At 32.5% G+C, this 23,380-nt stretch overlaps 2 protein-coding genes across 11 annotated transcripts in view; one reads left to right on the top strand and one right to left on the bottom strand.

The window, feature by feature from the left end:
• Nucleotides 1-18,779, bottom strand: part of crnkl1 (crooked neck pre-mRNA splicing factor 1) — a 22,534-nt gene extending 3,755 nt beyond the window's left edge. The window contains 11 exon segments of the mRNA NM_200946.1: nt 4,182-4,421; nt 7,993-8,073; nt 9,592-9,651; nt 10,065-10,256; nt 12,250-12,420; nt 12,513-12,691; nt 12,891-13,057; nt 15,022-15,180; nt 15,341-15,432; nt 18,072-18,224; nt 18,681-18,779. Of these exon segments, the coding sequence (NP_957240.1) occupies nt 4,182-4,421; nt 7,993-8,073; nt 9,592-9,651; nt 10,065-10,256; nt 12,250-12,420; nt 12,513-12,691; nt 12,891-13,057; nt 15,022-15,180; nt 15,341-15,432; nt 18,072-18,224; nt 18,681-18,728 (1,542 nt within the window). The 5' untranslated portion in view covers nt 18,729-18,779.
• The window catches only part of cfap61 (cilia and flagella associated protein 61), a 111,818-nt gene continuing 105,543 nt past the window's right edge, over nt 17,106-23,380 (top strand). For 2 of the 10 annotated variants that reach the window (XM_087298705.1, XM_087298699.1), the window contains exons 1-4: nt 17,106-17,137; nt 17,505-17,687; nt 18,789-18,951; nt 21,712-21,859. In XM_087298705.1, coding sequence (XP_087154831.1) covers nt 21,717-21,859 — 143 coding nt within the window. In that variant the 5' untranslated portion in view covers nt 17,106-17,137; nt 17,505-17,687; nt 18,789-18,951; nt 21,712-21,716. Of the gene's footprint in view, nt 17,138-17,367; nt 17,688-18,086; nt 19,053-21,711; nt 21,860-23,380 lie in introns of those variants that run through there. The other 8 variants (XM_087298701.1, XM_087298697.1, XM_087298703.1 and 5 more) reach the window with 5 other exon arrangements.

Genomic DNA, 23,380 nt, shown 5'->3' with positions numbered 1-23,380 from the left:
GGGGCTTCTTTTCAGCCCTGGAGTTTCAAACCGTAGACCGGCCCACCTAAGTTCACGTCTGACTATATTAAAATAACGTTTTTTCCAATTCAGTTTCGAATGACACTTCCACGCCTTTTTCAAGGAAACAGCTGCTTTAGAACTTGTTAGAAATGTTTAGAAATGTTTTAGAAATTAGAAATGTTTTTCATAAATAAGAGAACATTAAAGGGTAGCTAAATCTCCAACACTATGCTTTAAAACATCACAATGTCCTTTCCTGCAATATGTGAATATATATTCTGTGCAAAATTCTTTATAGATATCCAGTCCTTTGTAACGGTGGTCACGCAAAAATTAAAAATAAAATATGTACATCTACATAAGTAACTCAAACAATATTATATGTCGTAACACTAAAAAAAATAAATAAATAAAATAATAAGAATAATTACTAAGGTGAGGTTCGAAGTTGGGCCGGGGGCGTCGTAGCGCAAAAGTGCCGACCACTGGACCACAATGGCGCTGTTATGGTTTTATCTGCAAGACTCTTTTAACCACAGTATTACTTTCTATTAGGGCTGTGCAATTAATCGAAAATCCGATTTCGATTACGGCTTCTAACGATTATGAAAAACCATTATTCGAGATAAACGATTATTCCATTATTTCCTGCCCCCTTTCCAGTTATCCTCACTTGTTGCTCTTAAAAGCGCGAAAGACCGCATGCTTATGTGCGTGTGTGTGTGGCGCAGACAGTCAGAAGCATGCGGTCAGCACTTGGTCTCATTCGCACATTGCGACGAGCAGAGAGCACACACATCTAAAGTCATTAACTTTAGCGCTTAAATGTTCAAATAGGTGTCAAAACGCAGTGTTTAGTGATTATTCATATTAACCCTCATTTGTGTAATAAACAAACGAGTTGAGAATCAAAAGATGCGTGAAAGCGAAACCATTAAAGAGACAGTGCACAATAGCTGCCACCTGTTTTATCATGATTAATACAACCCCTCTCCCTCTTGACTGAAGGACTTTTGTAGCTAAAGTGTTTTTCTTACAATGAAGATGCTTAAAGCAGTTTGTTTCATATTTTTATTTTATTGTGTTTATTTCTCTTTCCTTTGCAGGGTGGAAAATAACTGTATATATATACAGTTGAAGTCAGAATTATTAGCCCTCCTGAATATTAGCAACCCTTTTCCTCCACAATTTCTGGTTAATGGAAAGAAGTTTTTTTTTTCAACACATTTCTAAATATAATAGTTTTAATAACTCATTTCTAATAACCGATTAATTTTATCTTTGCTATGATGACAGTACATTATATTTTAGTAGATATTTTTTAAATACAAACATTCAAATTTAAAGTGTGATTCAAAGGCTTAATTAGGGTAATTAGACAAGTCATTGTATAACAGTAGTTTCTTCTGCAGACAATCAAAAATATATATTGCCTAAAGGGGCTAATAATATTGACCTTAAAAGAGGTTTCAAAATATTTAAATCTGCTTTTACTCTAGCCAAAACAAAACAAATAACCCTTTCATTAGAGCAAATACTGTTAAAATTCGTTACTCTGTTAAAAATAATTTGGGAAATATTTATTTTTTTAAAATTCTCAGGAGTGCTAATAATTTTGACTTCAACTAATAATCGTTTGGAATAATCGTGATTACAATTATAACCAAAATAATCGTGATTATGATTTTTACCAAAATCGAGCAGCCCTACTTTCCATTGATGGCTTAATCTTTTTCTCCCCTTTATAGATTTAGGATCAAGTTAAGTCAGATTTATTAATGCAGTGAATCATCAGATTTTTATTGAGCAGGTGTAATATTCATTAATATTAATTATTCCGATTCTTATATTCACTAAGGTGCCACTGTTTGAGGTCGAATAATAGTTACATCATCATTAACCTGCAGGCTTCATTTTGCTCACAGGGCGGCGAGAAAATAAATAAAAAGAGTGGACCTGGGGCAAAATAATGAATAAAAAGAGTGAGGCTGTGGTCAAATAAACAAATAAATGAAAAAAGTGCGACTGCTGAGAGTACAAGCAATAGGGACACCGGCCCTTGTGGCCAAAAAACGGACCGGCCAACCAGGAATTCTACCAGTCCTCCCGATCAGCCAATCCAGGCCTGCATGCTTTTATCAGCAGCAGGGTGGATTACTGTAATGGACTCCTCACTGGCCTTCTCAAAAAGACTGCCTTCCCAAAAAGTCAGACGGTTGCAGGTCATCCAGAACGCTGAATGAGCACTGTGCTATCTCTGACATATCGCACTATTATGTCTTTTTTTTCATTTTTATTCTTTTATAACCTGTTTTAACACATTTTACGCTGTTGTTATCTGTTTTTAAAAAAATTTAATTCTTTGTTGTTTTTAGTTTCTTGTTTCTTTTATTTATGATAATTTAAAGCACTTTGAATTACCAATGTGCATGAAATAATCTTTATAAACTTGCCTTGCCTTTAACTCTGAGAAGCCTGATGTATTAAAGAAGAGTCAATGTTTCAAAACAATTTATATATAGACATGGACAAAATTGTTGGTGAACTTTAATTTTGTTCAGGCCAGTTTCATTCGATTGCATTTTTAATTCTGTTTAACCAAAATTCAAAAGCAATAACTGATGATTTCCATTAGTTTATTTTTTTCAGTTTCAAGTTATTTCAGTGACTATTGTAGTTTTGTATTTCTTCAAATGGAAGGGTGCCAACGATTTTGTCCATGTCCGTGTGTGTCTGTCTGTATGTATAAAACAAAGATTAATCGCACAATTATTACAGGTACAACATGAGTCAAAGTATTGAACTCATCTGCACTAAAAAAAATAAAAAGTTATAATAATTAAAACAATCCCTTTAATGAAGAAAAAAACTACAGCCCCACTTCAGCCTCTTTCACACGGAGATTCTAGAAAACGCACAGATAATGTGGCCATGGGTAGTTTGAATATGGTTCATTTACACTTTGCAAGACTTTGCAAATTTACACTTTGCATGGTTCATTTACACTTTGCAAGAATATATATATGTGTGTGTGTGTGTGTGTGTGTGCGTACATATGTGTGTGTGTGTACATATATGTGTGTGTGTGTATATATATATATATATATATATATATATATATATATATATATATATATATATATATATATATATATATATATATATATATGTATATGTATGTATGTATTTATGTATATATATAATTTTTTTTGTATTATAAATAAATAAAAGTATTATTGCTATTATATAAGTGCAGGTTGCCAGGTTGACGCGACTGTGCCTGACTAAACTATGTTGTAAATAAAAGCAACGGCACACGATAGAAGGAATATTTTTTTTATACTAAAAGGAGTTTTTGTCCTAACTAACACAAGGAATTTCTATTTCAGAAACGGCTTCTATTTCTCACAGCTCAACAACAGAATAAACTACGATCAGCTCAGGTACACCTCATGTACTTTATTTAGTTTTAAATGCTAATCATGTGAGTTTAAATGCCATTTTACATGACATTTATTGCCAAACTACAGAAAGCTGCAGCAGATAGTTCACATTAGATCTTGAAAATAAAATAAACCATTTGAAATAGAACTTCAGAACTGTGACTAAGTGGAAGCCAACACATATGCGTGATTCAGCATATACATATAATCATTTTAAAGAGGTTTAATATGAATTAATTAGATTATAAACCTTACTATTTCATTGGAGTGCAGTGAGTGCACTATTGTGTGCTTCTGAATGGCTGTATTTAAATTTCTGTCGTGTTTCGACTGGTGCAAACAGCCAAATTGCTTATCATTGCAAATGTCATTGCGTAGCATGTTGTTAGGACACAGGGCTACAATGTAACCTGCTAACCTGATGTTTACGTTCGTAATATTTATATTATTTGCTAATTAATAACCACCTCATGTGGAACTCTGAATCTGTGTCTCATTTCAGAGTCTGCTACTGTCCACCGGAGATCACACTATGGTCATGGACGCATGCTTTGAGAGCATTGTTTCTATGTCATTCCTAGATGACAACCGCTAAATAACACAGGCTCATCCAGGAACTTTGATCGTCAGTGAATGCGTTCACATGCAAATACTTGCATCCACATTTATATGTATCATGAGACCTGGAAGGAACCAATAACTATAAACCAAGCAAGAGAGGAGTGTCATTCTGACCTCCGGCATGTCCAGTCGTGGCTGTCCAATGGCCAGCTCAAATATGGCTCTGGAGCGGTCGGTGTCCCCCAAGATGGTCTCCAGCTCTGCAAACTTGATCCAGGTAGTGCAGTTTTCCGGACTGAACTCCAGATACTTCTCGTAGAGTTTTCTGCAGCGGTCAAACTCTCTCAGCTGCAGCTCCAGCTCGATGTAGCCCTTAAACAGTTTGTTTTTGGGACACTTTCCGATGGCTGTGCCCTGATAGGACAGAGGTCAGAGGTCAAATTTGAAGTAGTAGTATACAGTCATTTTAGGACAACGTTAATAAAAGGTTTTAAACCACTTTAAATGTTGACTACATCGACATTCATACATCTGGGGTTGTTTGACCATTTTTATTACACGGCTGTCTGGAAAACCCAATTCCGGCTGGTCAGTCACGACATTCTACAGTGTTTTATGAATTTTGGAGGTGTATTATAAGGTATGAATATTACCTCTGTATTTAGAGGTTGTTTCTATGTTATTCCTAGATAACAACCACTAAATGACACAGGCTCATCTAGGAACTTTGACCGTTCACAAGCATATGCTTACATCTAGGGCTGCTCGATTTTGGGAAATATCATAATCACGATTATTTTGGTCATAATTGTAATCACGATTGTTCAAAACGATTACTGTTAAAGTCAAAATTATTAGCGCTCCTGAGAATTTTTTTTTTATTAAATATTTCCCAAATGATGTTTAACAGAGCAAGGAATTTTAACAGTATTTTTTTCAGTATAAACAGTATTAATTTTTAACAATATTTTTTTCTTCTGGAGAAAGGCTTTTTTATTCTTATTTTGGCTAGAATAAAAGCAGGTTTAAATATTTTGAAACCTATAATATTTGATAATTTTATATATTATATATTAATATTTGATAATATAATAATATTTGACAGTCTATAATATTAGCCCCTTTAAGCAATATATTATTTGATTGTCTGCAGAAGAAACTATCGTTATACAATGACCTGCCAAATTACACTAAGCCTTTAAATTACACTTTGAATCTGAATGCATGTATTTTGAAAAATATCAGTCAAATATTATGTGCTATCATCATGACAAAGATAAAACAAATCAGTTATTAGAAATGAGTTATTAAAACTATTATGTTCAGAAATCTTCTTTCCATTAAACAGAAATTGGGGGAAAAGGGTTGCTAATATTCAGGAGGGCTAATAATTCTGAATTCAACAGTATACATACAGTTAATTTTCACCCTGCAAAGGAAAGAGAAATAAATACAATAGAATAAAAATAGCTACAAAATCCTTCAGTCAAGAGCAGAGGCATGTTCTCCATTTGTTGTTTGATTAATAATAATAAAAACAGGCGGCAGAAGGATTATCGCACGCTGTCTCTTTAATGGTTTCTCTTACGCATGTCTTTTGATTCTCAACTCGTTTGTTTATTACACAAATGAGGGTTAATACAAATAATCACTAAACACCACATTTTGACACCTATTTGACCATTAAAGCGCTCACGTTAAGATGCCTTTAGATGTGTGTGCACTCCTCGTCTCAGTGTGCGAGTGAGACTGAATGCTGACTGCAAGCTTCTGTTTTGTGTGTGCGCGGCACACAGAATCATGCGGTCTTTCGCACTTTTAAGAGCAACACGTGTACAACTGGAAAGAGGGCGGTAAATGATGCAATAATCGTTTATCTCGATTAATGGTTTTTCATAATCGTTAGAAGCCAAAATCAAAATCGGATTTTCGATTAATTGCAAAGCCCTACTTACATCCACATTCATATGTATCTGCTTGCCTGTCACACCACTTTTTTTTGACTGTTTGGCTCCATCTTGTGACTGAATAATATGTAGGTTTGTATTAGTGATGTTAGATACTAAAACTCGATACTAATCGGCACAGAAATTTCAAAAACGTCCACTTCCTGCAAACATTTGAGCGCTGTTGAGCTTGTTCTTAAACAGCATTGATTTGCCATTGTGTTCACAAGCATTTTACAGCTGCGAAAATCAGTCAATTCATCAACGGATCGCTCATATGTCCGCTTATAAACAGACCAGCTGTTTATATTTACAGCTTTAAAACGCTCCAGTGTCCCTGTATCTGTAGTTACACTTAGCAAACAGCGGTGAGTTCGGTGAACTGATGACCTTCACGGCCAATCACAGTCATTTCTGATGAACACAATGGCAAATCAGTGCTGTTTACGAACGCGTTCAACCGGCACTTCTCAAGCACCAACGGACACGTCAGCAAATCGGATCGATTTATGCATATGACACCCGCTCAGACAGTAGCCGATTGCAGACTAATTGGCTGACTCCATTTAAAAAAAAACAAAAAAAAAAACAAAAAAACTTTACAAATTGTCATTTGTGAAATAATTCAATGTACAATAGCTGTGTTGTAACTGGGTATATATGTTATTTGTAATGTTTACCATAGGGCTGTGCAATTAATCGAAAATCCGATTTCGATTTCAATTATGGCTTTTAACGATTATGAAAAACCATTAATCGAGATAAACAATTATTGCATCATATACCAAAAGCGCGAAAGACCGCGTGCTTATGTGTGTGTAATAAGCACGCGGTCAGCATTCGCACACTGAGACAAGCAGGGGAGCGCAGACAACTAAAGTAATCTTAACATGAGCGCTTTAATGGTCAAATAGGTGTCAAAGCGCGGTGATTAGTGATTATTCATATTAACCCTCATTTGCGTAATAAACAAACGAGTTGAGAATCAAAAGACACGTGAAAGAGAAACCACTAAAGTGACAGTGCGAAATGCTGCCGCCTGTTTTATCATTAATCAAACATCCCTTACTGCTCCTGACTGAAGGATTTTTGTAGCTAAAGTGTTTTTCTTAGGGTGAAGATGCTTAAATCACAGTTTGCTTTAAATTTTTATTCTATTGTATTTATTTCTCTTTCCTTTGCAGGGTGGAAAATAACTATATATATACAGTTGAAGTCAGAATTGTTAGCCCTCTAAAATATTAGCAACCCTTTTCCTCCAATTTCTGTTTAATAGAAAGATTTTTTTTTAAACTTGTTTATGAACATAATAGTTTTGATATATCATGTCTAATGACTGATTTGTTTTATCTTTGCTATGATGACAGTACATAACATTTTACTAGATGTTTTCAAAATACAAGCATTTAGATTAAAGTGCAATTCAAAGGGTTAATTAGAGTAATGAGACATGTCATTGTATAACAGTACTTTCTTCTGCAGACAATCAAAAAATATATTGCTTAAGCGGCTAATATTATTTACCTTAAAATGGGTTTTAAAATATTTAAACCTGCTTTTATTCTAGCTAAAATAAAACAAATAAGACTTTCTCCAGAAGAAAAAAAATATTAGAGGAAATACTGTTAAAAATTCCTTGCTCTGTTTAACATAATTTGGGAAATAGTTATTTAAAAAAAACAAAATTCTCAGGAGGGCTAATAATTTTGACTTCAACTGATAATCATTTTGAATAATCGTGATTACAATTATGACCAAAATAATCGTGATGAATAATCTATGATCTTTCAAGTTTCAAAAGTACTTAAGATATACTCGAGAAACATTTCTTTTTATCATCAATGTTGATAAAACTTTTACTGCTGAATTTATTTTTTTCAACCATAATACTTTTTTCCTGGATTATTTGATAAATGTGAGATTCAAAACTGTATTTCAAATGTTTTCTAATGCTACACGTTTTTATATTTGCTTTTGAAATACTTTAATGAATTGACTTAAAACAGTAATGTAAAAAATAGAAATCTGGAAACACTTACCAGGCCTCGTCTTGCATTTTGGAGGTTCTTTTGGCGGATTTCAAATTGCCCATATAAGAGCCAAATCTTGGCAAAAGTAAACTGAGTATAAAAAAAAACATATATAGTTAGCTTCTTTATATATCAAATATTACAGCGGCATGTGACTGCATGAGAATTTTCATATCATGCATGTTCATTATAACAATTTATTGTATTATTGAATAATCACATATCCAGGTACAGCATGGAGTAAAACCTTATGCAGTTTTACATGTAAAACGATGTCAAACGAAGACTTTGTTTAAAAATCGTTGCTAACTGTGCACTAAACTGCTAATATTAATTTGACAATTAGCTCACCGAAAACATGGATGGATCATTCACCCAAAAATGAAAATTTACTCAGTATTTACTTACTTAGAAGTTTAAAACCTGTACCTATTGACATCCATAGTAGGAATAATAAACACTATGGAAAAGAACGTTTACAGGTTTTCAGCATTTAGCAAATTGTCTCCTTTTTGTGTAAAGGCTGATTTATACTTTATAGGCTGATTTATCAAGTGCACGCGTATTGTCCGGTGCAGTCACATAGCCCTCCCCATGGCTGACACGCACCTCTCAAAAAAATGTAACTATTTGTCACAACGACGCATAGCGCAAGATCTGTGATTGGTCGGCTTGGTAGCGGTGATGATTGTGGGCGGTGCTGAGAGCCGCGAGCCTGATGAATGTGTACAAGTTTGGAGTCCCGTAAAGGAGCACCAGATGAAAACTTTTGGATTGTGTTTACCTTATAGGCCCACACGGAATCTGCATGCGCAGAAGTCCGCAGATTTTCTGCAGGCTTCCGCTGATTTTTAGCCCATCATTAATTCTGTTTATTTGCCTGAGTAAATGTGAGTAAATCTATATTTATTCAGTTTTTAATTAATTACAGTAATATTATTGACTAATATAAAATGTTCATCTGATTTGTGTACAATGCAGTTTGTACAGTAATATTTTCTGTCTTTCAGTAGATAAATTATATGAGAGACTTGCTTTATTTACCAAATGAAGTTAATCTAAGTGGATTTGCGTTTTAAACATTAAATAAAAGAAAAAATATATATATTTTTTTTATTTCACATATTAAGGTTTTAGTTATGATACTCCCAAAATAATTCTGCAGAAACATGCAGATTTTTACCAAAATTCTCAGCAGAAATAGCAAAAAACGTCTGCAGATTTCGTCTGGCCCTATTTATGATTCAAGTTGCTGCATGTCCAGCGGTTCCAGTCTCTAAATGAGCGAGTTTTAGCTACTTCTACATTAAGATAGGGTTCAGAAAAAACAAAACACGCGCAAAAAAACTAGACACAGATGAACATAAAAAACTACAGCCAGCTAGTGTTTAAGAAGTGTTTTTGCAGAGCAACACAAACAACATGCAGAAGTATAAATGCACGACTACGCTCAAGTCAGGTGCCATGGATCACGCAGATCACTCAACACAGAAGTATAAACCAGCCTTAAAAATGAAACAGGTGTGAAACATGGGCAAAAACAAAAAAAGATGACATAATTCTCAGTTTACGGGTGAACTATCCCTTCAAGACCTTTATTTTCTTTACCTTTTTGTGTGGTATAAGCTCCAGACAGGCCTTGTACACCTGTCTCGTTCTCTCAGGGTCCTGAAACAAACCAGACAAAACCACGTGAACCTCTGAGAAATTATTTATTTATTTATCTATCTATTTCTTTAATGCCATATCAGCAGCACTGGCTATATTCATGGCAAAACCTATACTAAATATACAACATATAATCATATCGACTACATAATAAACATTCATTGCACTAAAAACAACACCACTGAAAAGAGTCAAAGACAATATTTTAGTTTGTTTACTAGTAAATACTCTAAAATTCCTCTAGAAGACACCTTTTTAAACATTTCCCTTCAAATATTTCCTGAATACAAACCTTCTCTAATAATTAAAAAATACACATTATATTAAAATGTGTTTAATCATCAAAATATTCTTGCACAAGTCACAACCTCAAAATTAAAGTGTAATACTGAGCTCAGTGGTGTCCGTCATACCTTGACCTCCAGCTCCTCATAGAGAGCGTAGTTAATCCACAGGTAGATGTAGCGTCTCCAGTGTCTCTTCTCTTGAATAGGGGGAATGTTGGCGATCGCTCTCTCGTACACTTCTCTAACTGTGTCTGCATCGGCATCACTCTCCACCAGACGCAGGTAATCAAACCATGCATCATAATTGTGTGGGTTAGCCTGCACAGGAGGAAAAATGTTAATAAGCAGAAACATCAATGATTTGCATGTTTACAAGAATAAAGACTTTTAGCATTATGCAATTAGAGGCAAATACATAAATATAACTCATAAAAAAGTACTATTTATTTATGTTTTAATGCCATATCAGCAGCATTGACTATATTCATAGCAACACTTGTACTAAATATATAATATCATTTACAATCATTACTGTTTCTTCATCATTCATTGTAAAGAACTGAATACAGTAATAAATAAAATGTATATGTAAAATATACATTTAGTTGAATATTTTATATTTTAGTTAATATATATTATTAATATAGTAATATAATTTAATAATATATTATCTAAATGTATATATTATATATGCATTATATATTGTGCATTTTATATAACACAATATTATTCCAATAAATAAAAATGTCTCTATCTTTCTCTGAATATTAAATCTCTTTCTCTGTATTTATTTTATTTACTGTAATATGGACTTTTAAAATGATTGCGAATCAAATAAACATTTAAAAACTTACAAGTCAATATTTCTAGATCATATTTTTGAAATAATAATATAATAAAATATCAGCATTTATTTAAATTATATTTATTTATATTAAAAACTTTTTTTATTTACTATTTTTTAATTAACTGATTGAGTCTATATTTAATATATTGTGATCTGGATGGATGGATGGATGGATGGATGGATGGATGGATGGATGGATGGATGGATGGATGGATGGATGGATGGACGGATGGATGGACGGATGGACGGACGGACGGACGGATGGACGGATGGATGCATAGATTGATAGACTGATAGATAGACAGACGCACAGATGAATGTATAGATGGATGGGTGGATGGATGGATGCATAAATTGATAGACAGCTAGACAGATGGATGGATGGATGGATGGATGGAAGGACGGAAGGACAGATAGACAGAAAGATAGATGGATAGACATATGGATGGATGGATGATCAGATGCATGCATAGATGGATGCATAGATTGATAGACAGATAGATGGATAGACATATAAATGGATGGATAGATGGATGGATGGATGGATGGATGGATGGATGGATGGTCAGAAGCATGCATAGATGGATGCATGGATTGATAGATAGTGGATGGATGGATGCATATAAATACATGTTTATCTATAATTATAATAATAGATATAATAGATTTTTTATATATATTTGGAAAAATAGGCATTTAAACTTGAAATAATAATATAACAAAATATCAGCATTTATTTAAATTATATTTATTTATATTAAAAACTTTTTTATTTACTATTTTTTAATTAACTGATTGAGTCTATATTTAATATATTGTGATCTGGATGGATGGATGGATGGATGGATAGATGGATGGATGGATGGATGGATGGATGGATGGATGGATGGATGGATGGATGGATGGATGGATGGATGGATGGATGGATGGACGGACGAAAGGACAGATTGACAGAAAGATAGATGGATAGACATATGGATGGATGGATGATCAGATGCATGGATAGATGGATGCATAGATTGATAGACAGATAGATGGATAGACATATAGATGGATGGATGGATGGATGGATGGATGGATGGATGGATGGATGGATGGATGGATGGATGGTCAGAAGCATGCATAGATGGATGCATGGATTGATAGATAGTGGATGGATGGATGCATATAAATACATGTTTATCTATAATTATAATAATAGATATAATAGATTTTTTATATATATTTGGAAAAATAGGCATTTAAACATTAAATATATTTTTATAATAATATAAGAAAAATAATACATATATACATATTACTCTACTAAAATATGTTTATTTAGAATGAAAAACTAAATTGAAAGAGTGTTGTCAAAAATGACAGTGATGCTGTCTGGAGAGTCCAAACAGAACAATACTAAGACTTTTTTTATTATCTAAAATGTGATTTTTCTTATATATAAACTATGCCGGTGTCACTCACTTTGACCTCCTCTTCGTACTGAAACCTCCTCTTGCTGACGATCACGTCCTCGATTCCCCTCCTGTCTCCAAACCTCTTCTCAAACACAGTGTAGTTCTTGAACAGCTCCTGGGCCTGTTGCTTGGGGATTCGGTCTAAAGCGTATTTATAGATGACTCGAACTCTCTCAAACTGAGAAACACAAACAGAAACGATCATATATGGACAGGAAACATCAGAAGTGTCTCATATTTACCGGACGACACAAACAGAGTAAGTCGTACCTCTTTCTGCTTCTCCTCAAATCTGGCAAAAGCCACGTAGAGATTCTCGCTGACCTGTTCTTCACCGAAAAACTCCACAGCTCGCTCAAACACTTTCCTGCCACGAGCAACGTAGCCGTGCTTCTCCTCAAAGTGGGCATATTTGATCCAGTTCTTCACCTCAGGATGGACCATCACAAGTGCTCTGAGGTTAAGCAACGCAACTAGAATTTTGTATGTAACAGCCATGCATGCCTTTACAAATAAGAAATAATATAACTAATAGGGATGCACGGAGTCAGATCAGTCTCTAATATTACTGCTAACAGTCTCTAATAATTCTGACTTCAACTGTATGCTATATTTTCGAAGTGAAATGAATTATTCATAAAAGGATATAATTCTCATAGATGCTGCGGGCCTTGTCCACCTCCTTATAGCGCAGCTCAAAGTTGATGTATGAATGCCAGGCCTGTTCCTCCGGTTCCCACTCCATCCAGCGCTCAAACACCTGCCTGCAGCCCGCAATGTTGCCCAGCATCTCCTCCATATACGTGTACTTGTACCTGTGGCACAAACATATAAATAAAACAATCATTCAGAAATGACATGCATTTATTTAGAAGATGATTTGATCTAAAATGTCTTTTAAAAGAAAGAAAACACACATCAAGGATTCAAACAGAAATATAACCTTTGGCCTGTTTACACTTGTTATTAAAGGGATTGCTCACACAAAAATGTAAATTTGTCATCATTTACTCCCCCTTGACTTGTTCCAAACCAATTTGAGGTTTGATCAGTTGAACACAAAAGAAGTTATTTTAAAGAATGTTGGAAACCTGTAACCCTTGACCTTCTTAGTAGGGAAAACAAAGGATCTGGAAGTCAATGATTGCAGGTCTCCAACGTTTCTCAGTATGTCTTCTTTTGTGTTCAATGGACGAAAGAAACTTAAATAGGTTTGGAACAACTGAAAAATGAGTAAATCCTGACAGAATTTTAATTGTTTGGGTGAACTATGTCTTTAAGATTAATTTTTGTTGATCCAATTAGAAGTTGACCAGCCTAAATGCAGGTGTAAATTTTGCAAGAAAATAATAATTTGATTTGTGTAATGGGATATTTTATTAATTTCGATGTTCTTAAATATTTGCTAACTGTTTTTAATTGTAGACAGCTTATTTTTTATGTTTTAAAGCCATATCAGAAACATTGGCTCAAAACATTCAAAACATAATTATCAAACAAAACAGTTTCCTTATAAATTATTTAAAAATAATGCACACATACAGATGACAACAATACATAATATGATAACACATGGTCATATAAGATCTTTCAGTTTATCAGAAAATGTAGACAGTTATGTAGTCAAGTTCAAAATGATTCATACCACAGGCAAATTCTGACATGGTTACTTTTATTCAACCAGCAAGTTTTTTTCTTCTTTTTCTTTTTTACCAGAAATGAGACAGGCTTCTCCCAAAAGACAATATGACGATGTACAAGAGGCGTCCTTGCGCAAAAAATAAAATCTCAGCTTTTCTTTACATTTGAACCGAAAAATTTTAGTCAGAATTTGCAAAGGGTAATAATTTTAGGCTTGATTGTATATTAATGTATAAATGCTACATTAGGAACTTTTAATTTATTTTTTACTTTCATTTTTCAATTCTTAAAGAATATTAAATTGATTTAACTGCTTTAACATCTTCTCATTATATTTAACACGAACAATCTTGACCAAAAAGGAGTTTGAAAGAGCATTTGTGACTGCAACTATGTAAACTGCACAAGTTTAATTAACAATATTAAACAAAAAACAAAAAGGTTCAGAAAAAACCTAGACATCCACCCTTCCTCATCAAAAAAGCTGTTAAAAGTGTTTAAAAGTGGAAAAAAAACTGTTGAAGTCAGAATTATTACCCCCCCTTTGATTTGTTTTTTTTTTTTTTCCTTTTTTTAATATTTCCCAAATGATGTTCAACATAGCAAGGAGATTTTCAGAGTATGCCTGATAATATTTGTTCTTCTGGAGAAAGTCTTATTTGTTTTATTTCAGCTAGAACAAAAGCAGTTTTAAATTTATTATGAACCATTTTAGGGTCAAAATTATTAGCCCCTTTAAGCATTTTTTTTTCGACTGTCTACAGAAGAAACCATCGTTATAAAATAATTTGCCTTATTACAATAACCTGTCAAGTTAACCTGTCTTAAAAAATATCTAGTAAAATATTATTTACTGTCATCATGGCAAAGATAAAATAAATCAGTTATTAAAGATGAGTTATTAAAACTATAATGTTTAGAAATGTACATTCTCTCTATTAAAAGGAAATTGGGGAAAAAAATAAACAGGGGGGGCTAATAATAACGGGGGGGGGGGGGGGGCAAATAATTCTGACTTCAACTGTAGATGCATCTAAATGGGAATCTGTCTCCCTTATTTATTTGATCCAACTGGCCAAAAAGAATTATAATACCAGGCAATTGTCTAAAAGTATTAGTATTTTGAGATAAAGCATACCAGAACTGATTGACGCGGGGCAGAATGGTAATGGCTCGGTCCCATATGTTGCGAGCGTGATTGACCTGTCGGTTCTTCATCTCCATCTCGGCATACTTCAGCCACAGTGTGATATTGCGGTGATCCACGTCGAGTGCACGCTCGTAGATGGAGCGAGATCTAAAGACAACATCATCATCAAATAGTTTTAAATAATGCCATGTCAGCAACAAATTAATCAATTAATTTCACACAATTGATTATTCATCCTGAAGGCCAAAAAACAAACTTCACAGTTCCTGAAATTAAATAAGAATTTTATTTAAGAGAGGAACCTCACCTCTGGACCTCCTGCAGGCTCTCCTCCCATTGTGCGTACTTGATCCAGTTGCTGATCACAGTTCTGTTTTTCCTGATGTTGTCCTCAAAGCCCTGTATTACAAGAAAAAAAAATGTAGAGAAGCAAAATATTCATTTAACTGAGAACTTTTTGAATAATATGTAAAGGGACGCATAATATATCGGCAGCCATATGGTTATCGGCCGATAAATGCTATTTTTAAGATTATCGTTATCGATCCGATGTCTAAATTAGGCCGATATCTTTAAGCCGATAAATTACGTTTAGTTCAACTCACAGCGGTTTATCATAAACTTTTTATGATCATTTTTCCCGCAATTGACAGCAAGAACGAACACAGAAGCATTGTCTGATTGACAAGCACTGCACCTACATGTATTCAAAAGAATCTAAAACGCTAAATAGGATGAATCTGTGCCGCATTTTCTAAAATAATACAACCTGTACTCAACTTTTTGCTTGTACGGTAACTCTGAACAAAACACCCTTAAAAAAGTTTTTTTTAGAACATTACATATTTGTACATATGTACATCAATGTAACACGTTTTATTCAAGAACAATTGAGCTGGTTTCAGTTGTTAGCTCTTTCATTTTCATCTTATTTAAAATATATTTAACTTGCTTGTTGATTAAATCCTGTTTTGTTATTTAACCTATTATTTTTATGCAACAGTGAAGTTGCATGTTAATTTGCTATGAAGAAAAGGAAATAATTAATTTTCTTGCATGCTGATTTATGTGAAATCGTGAATATAGGTCTATATAACCACCTTGCAATTTTGAAATTATAGCTTTTTTGGTTTGAGTATAGACTTTTCAGTTCATAAGAGCAGTTCAATCTTTTATTAAGTTTAAAAATATAACATTTTTAAACATTTATAATTATCGACCTATATATATCGACTATCAGCCTCCAAGTCTGAAGAGTTATTAGTTATCGATATACACCAAAAAATCCATATCGGTGCACCCCTAATTATATACCACTGACAGTGGCATTTTAACTTTAAGATATTAATATAATTTTATGTTTTTTGACACATAATATACTGATGACATATTTTCTGCAGATGCACTATGTATATGAAGCTTTTAAAGTATGTATCACAATAATACCATGTGTTATTGAGTTTAGTACATGTATACTAGGAGTTTTATAGAAACGAACATCAAATGCGAAACATCAAATTGACAAAACCTTTACACTGGTAACATCATGTTGTGACCAGATGTACCTTGTTGACATAGCATATTCAAAGCATGAACATTAGGGGTGCAAGATATTGAAAAATAAATCAAACATTGACATATTTTGTTTTTCTGTGATAAACAATGCAAAATGAATATAGGTCCATCAGATGCCTTAACTCTATTTGGGAAGTGTTTATTAATTCAGACTGATTGCAATAAAGGATTGAATCATGCATAAAAAAATAACAAAAAATTACAAGTATTGTTACTTTATGAATTTGTCAAACAGCAAACAGGTACAGGAATTGCAAAAAAATCAAATGTAAATAAAACACTGCATCTTCTTTATTGTAAAAATTATTTTAAAAATGTATCTTTATTAAAGGTACAAATGGTCTAATTTCTTGTGCCTGTGTAACAGGGTTAAAATAATGTTTAATTGTCTTTCACCAAAATGGGTTATTTTGTTTATTTTGTGGCTGTTGAGAGACCTCTTGTGGCAACAGTGTGTAATTGTTTCTTTCACCTTTCACCTGCAAAACCCCGCCTACAGCAGAAAATGGTTGCAGAATGCAGAAAGGCGGTAGGTAAAATGTGCTCCAGCTAAATGTGACAAATTTTGTATTTTAACACATATTAATAACACATACAAGCCCAATATGAACATTAAGTGATGTTTTAGATCAAATCTGTCGAGTGATTGCCGTGTGTGACAAACTTTGTGTGGTTTAATTTGCTCATGCTAGGTGTAGCTGGAATGATGACATTAATATGTGCAAGGGTGATTTCTTACTATTTGTTTGGTTTTTTTAGATGCATGTTTAAATGCATACTGTTGCCAGATGATGTATATTTCTGTTACAGGTATGTTAACCTTTTGTAAATAAATAATGTTTTGTTAAAATGACTTTGTGGCAACACAGCAGAAAATGGTTGCTGAATGCAGAAAGGCGATGCATGTTTAAATGCATACTGTTGCCAGAGGATGTATATTTCTGTTACAGAATAAACAACGCAGAACGCAGTTCTCTGTGTCCGCCTGAGTGATTTGCGTCTTCAGGAAGAGAAGCGTTACACCTGGATGCTTTATACGTTCTTGAAATGTTCATACAGCGGCAGTCCATAAAACACAGGCAGACTTCCACTTTATATACATATATAAACTGTCTTCTGGTCAACTATAAACCCAACAAGACATTGCATATCCTCTGAGTTTTCTGAATATGCACTGTGATAATGCCCATGTTTTCTAGAGGTTTACCATAATAAAATAATACATTTAAACCATAGCGATATCATCTTTTATAATCTACACACCATATCAATACCATATTTTCTGAACATCATGATAGCACTGCGCACATTCTATAAGCAATTGTGACACTACTGTATATTTTTGAGGCATATGCCATGACAGAACCAAGCTTTCAGTACATGCACAGTAATTTAGTACTACTTTATGACATATGCATATAGTGACACCATGGTATACTACATGGTGATACAACATTTCATACCTTTCTCTTTTTCAGTTTGTAGTCATTGAGCTCTTCTTTATCGGTGATCTTCTGTTTGGGTGGCGGTGGCAGCAGCTCGAGCTCTCTCTCTTTGGCCTCTCTGAGCAGCTGCTCGGCGGTGATCTGCACCTCTGCAGGGGCTTTATTCTTCACCTGAACACAAACACAAAACCATTACAAAACAAGACAATCTTTAACCCATCTGGTTATAGTTCTATACATTATACAGTTGTTATTTTCAGAGTGGCACAAGTTCACGTTGTTTACAAGCTAATGCTAACTCACAGCTTTATTCTTCACATGAGCATTAATACAAAACCATTACAAAGCAAGACAACCTTTAACTCAACTGATTACATGTATACACATTATACATCAGTTAACTAATTATAAAGTAACGTTAGCAGAACTACATGTTGTTTACATGCTAATGCTAACTTACAGGGGTTTATTCTTCACCTGAACACAAACACAAATACATTATAAAAAAATAAGCTTAACTCCACTAACCACATTTATATACAGTAGTTAATTATTAAGTAACGTCAGCACGACTTCACGTTGTTTACATGCTAATGCTAACTCACAAAAACATCATATAGGTTTTACCTTCGCCACTTTCGGGATTCTCTGTTTGCCCGCCGCGGTGGACGCCATGATTATTACGCTCCTGACACTTTATTAAAAATAAATTAGACGTATGTTCTTGTGTTTTAGATTTCGAAAGCCCGCTAAAACCTGTAAGGTTAGCGACGTTTCAGTGCCGTGTGTGTCGCGCCTGCCGTGACGCGCTGTGACCTTTGCCTGCATCTACGTCACGGAGCATCTCACCATGGTGACAGGACGCTTGCTAGCGGTTAACGTTATCAATAAATAAAAGGTCAGCAGTTTGAGGCTGTTAAAACTCAGTTTTTTATTGTTATACACCAAAAATACCTGTTTAATTGTTTTATGTTGCTTGTGTATCGACTTTTTGTCAATGTAAGTGAATGCTTGTTGTTTTAAAATATTTTTGCCTATTATTGGCTAGTGACTGAGTTCAAAACTCAACATTTTACATTAATAACGTTAACTTACCTCAATTAAATACCTTAAACGTTTGTTATTTATTTGTTTACTGTTAGATCTGTTTATTGTTAAACCGAATTTTCTTCAATGTGTGTGAATGTTTATTTGTTTTTATAAAGGTTAGTGACGAGGCTCAAAGTAAAGTTACATGTAACGTTATGTTATTTAACTTTATTCGCTCACTGTTAGATTTTTTTATAGTCCGACCTATCTTTAATGTAAGTGAATGTCCATTTTTATTAATTTGTTAATTATGTATTGCTTGTTATTGTGTATGAAATAACCGTAAAGAGTTGTTATTTATTTGTTTACCAAAATAAGTCTGTGCGTGCACACAGACGAAAAACATATAACGTACAATTGAAGTCAGAATTATTAGCCCCCTTTGATTTTTTTTCTTTTTTAAATATTTCCCAAATGATGTTTAACAGAGCAAGGAAATTTTCACATTATGTCTGATAATATTTTGTCTTCTGGAAAAAGTCTTATTTGTTTTATTTTGGCTAGAATAAAAGCAGTTTTTATAAAATAAATAAAAAAATAAAATAAAATTTAAGGTCAATATTATTAGCCCCATGAAGCTATATTTTTGTCTACAGATCATTACACAATAACTTGCCTAATTACCCTGACCTGCCTAGTTAACCTAATTAACCTAATTAAGTCTTTAAATGTCACTTTAAGCTGTATAGTAGTATCTTGAAAATTATCTAATAAAATATTATTTACCTGTCATCATGATTAATTAAATAAATCAGTTATTAGAAATGAGTTAGCAAAAACTATTATGTTTAGAAATGTGTTGAAAAGAAATCTGCTCTCCGTTAAACAGAAATTAGGGAAAAAATAAACAAGGGGGCTAATAATTCAACTGACTTCAACTGTATATTACGTCTACAGTTGTGCTCGAATGTTTACATACCACTTATATAATCTGTTAAATGTGAATAATTTTAACAAAAGTAGCAACATAATACAAAATACATTGTAATTTGTAATAAGTATTGTACCATACACTCCTCAAAAATCTTTATTTTATATTCATGTTTTTAATAGGAAGCTGCAGTATTATATTTGTGCAAATACATTAGATTAGTCAGTACTGAAGCCAAATCTGGAGCTTATCAAACAAAACAACTTACAATAACGGCCCAAAAACTAGAAACGCCAAAAAATTTGATAGGAAAATATTAAATACAATTTTTTTTTTCAAAAGAGGAAAAATCAAGAGAAGCAAAAACAAAAAAGGAAAATTTTGTTGAAATTTTATAGGTTGTAATTTACTTTAGCTAAATTTAGCTTGATTTTATTGTATTATCTTTCTATTTCTAAATATGTTTAGTGACTAAAATATCATATTAATAAATATATCTGTTTAATAAATCTGTTTTGTTTAAATGCACCAAAATGCATTGCCTATATTCAATAAGAAATCAAAAATATTAATAAAATAAATAAAAATAAATATTAGTTTTAAATATAAATTTTTATTTAATAAGTAATAAAATATATTGATAAAATAAAATAAATATTAATTTAAAATATATAATTATTTAAATATTTTAATAAATATAAATTTTAAACTATAATTATAAAAATATAAATTTTCTAAATGGGGTGTTCTCAATTATGCTGAGCACTGAACTTGCATGTTTCCTGGAACACAAATAAAGTGCAATTTACCTTGAATTTACTTTGATTCGCTGCTGGAAAGAGCTCAAATCTGCAGAGGAGGCTGTAGAATCTAGGGGACATGGAGGGGTTTTTTTTTTTTTGAAGAACAGCAGTCAGTTGAACTGCTCAGAACAAACAAGAGACTCATCAACAACAAAAAAACACTGGTAGATCATTAGGAAACCACAAACCAAACTTTTGCAAGGGGTTATTTTTTAAAATTTCACCTATGTTTTTTTTTTGTGCACTACATATAGACATATTTTATGCAAAATAGCTTAATCAGGACAGTACTTAATAAACAATAACTAGGCCCACACAGAATCTGTGCTTGCAGAAATGTGAAAATTTCGGCAGATTTTTAGTTAATCATTGAGTCTACGTGTGTAAATGTGTGTAATTTTATATTTATTCACTTTTTAAATTAATTTCAGTAATATTATTGACTAATATAAAATTGTTCATTTGATTTATTTACAATGAAGTTTGTAAAGTAATATTTTCCGTCTTTTAGTAGATATATTATATAAGAGACTTGCTTTGTTTATTAAATAAGTGGATTTTGGAAATTGGAGTTGCATAGTAAATGTTAAATATTAAAATTAATATTTAACATTTACAATTTTTTATTTCATATATTAAGTTTTTAATTATGATACTCCCAAAATCGCATAAATCAGCAGTTTTTTTTTACAAAATTCTCTGCAGAAATAGCAAAAATGTCCACAGATTCTGTCTGGTCCTAAAAATAGCATGCGTTTTGTATGATCTCTCATATTTTGTTACAATTATTCACATTTTAACAGATTCTTCAAGGGGTATGTAAACTTTCGAGCACTGTAATAACTGTATAACACAATTTATGTCTGTGTCTAATCACACATGTTCATTGTATTAGAGAAAATGAGCACCATCACTTCATCCACTGGTAAAGCAGAAAGTGTGACCGTGAGGAGAACTGAATGGTCAGATGCTGAAGAGATCAATCATCTGATCAGTCCGGCATCTGTTGCCGTGTTCGGGAGACTTAATGTCATCAATCTCCTGTAAGTAAGAAGAGTCATGAAAACTAATAAACCAGGAAATATTACAACACATATATGGGTTACATTTAAGAGGTCACAAGGCTTCAAAACAGTAAATCACTGAAAATATTATTGATTAGAGGTACTAAATTTTATTAAGGTAAGTGGTTGCAAATAATTTATAGGCTGAATTTAAACAAATTAAACATTACTAAATTTAATTTGTTTAAATTCAGCCCATAGAAATTATTTGCAACCACTTACTTACCTTAAAAATTGTAAATCCAAGAAATTATTTTTTCAGTAGGCTTTCATTTTCTTGCATTACATGTGTTTTTTTTAAGGATCACAGTGGAGCCTGATAATACTCAGTTTAAAACTTTATAATTTTCCACTATACTTCAAACCATTAGGTTTTACCCATTTGTTAGCAAGACATTTTTAAAAATATAATATTGAATGTTACAGGTTAGGTAAATTATGTTATTTCAAAATTCGATAAAAGATACTGAATTTATTTTTTCAACCTTATTTTGACTCTATAGTTATTTAAAACCTTCAATGGGACCTATTATGCCCTTTTTTACAAGATGTAAATTAAGTCTCTGATTGTGTGTACGCTGAAAAAAATTATTCAAAGATGATTCCTCGAATTTACTTACTTTTTTTAGATTAAGGTGTTGTAAACAATTAGTTTATGTTAAATTTAAACAAATAAATTAAGCTGAACATTACTAAATTTAATTTGTTAGTTTAAATTCAACAAATAAATTGTTGCAAAATTAATTGTTTTTCAGAATGTGAAGTTTCAGCTCGAAATACCACACAAATAATGTTTTATAATGCCTTGAAACCGATCCTAATTGGGCCATTTTGGTCACTCACTTTAAATTCAAATGAGATTTGCTTTTTTTCAATAGAGGGTGGAGCTACAAATGCGTGCGTGTCAGCATAGTGGCAGATTAAAAAACAAGACTATGCTAATGAGGTAAAGATTGTCACTAATGGATGGGGCTTTTACCCCCTCTAATGACATGCACATATGGAAAATGTCAATTGAAGAGTTTCGGCAGACTTGTTTTTATCAAGTGTGATTATAAAAAATGAAATTAATTAATAATTAGCTATATTTACGCACTGTTGCCACACAACTGTGTTTACACCCCTTATAATAGTATTTTTTGCATAAAAGGTCCACTTTGAAGAAGATAATTTACACATATATGTAAAATCACTTTAATGTCTGCTACGTTTAATTAAAATGTAATTAATTAAAATAATAATAAAATTATATATATATATATATATATATATATATATATATATATATATATATATATATATATATATATATATATAATTTTATTATTATTTTGAATTGAATATATATATATATATATATATATATATACACATATATATATATATATATATATACACATATGCTGCAATATTCATTCCTTTTTTTTGGGGGGGAGTTATAATTGGACTGTTTTGCATAAACTGGATTTTTAAAAATATTTCCATATATGATATAGATCA

This window comes from Danio rerio, chromosome 20 (genome assembly GCF_052040795.2).
Source record: "Danio rerio strain M-AB ecotype USA chromosome 20, GRCz13ab, whole genome shotgun sequence".
In the NCBI taxonomy this organism is placed as follows: domain Eukaryota; kingdom Metazoa; phylum Chordata; class Actinopteri; order Cypriniformes; family Danionidae; genus Danio; species Danio rerio.
Note: the sequence above shows the minus strand (reverse complement) of the source record. Positions and strands in the feature narration are given on the sequence as shown.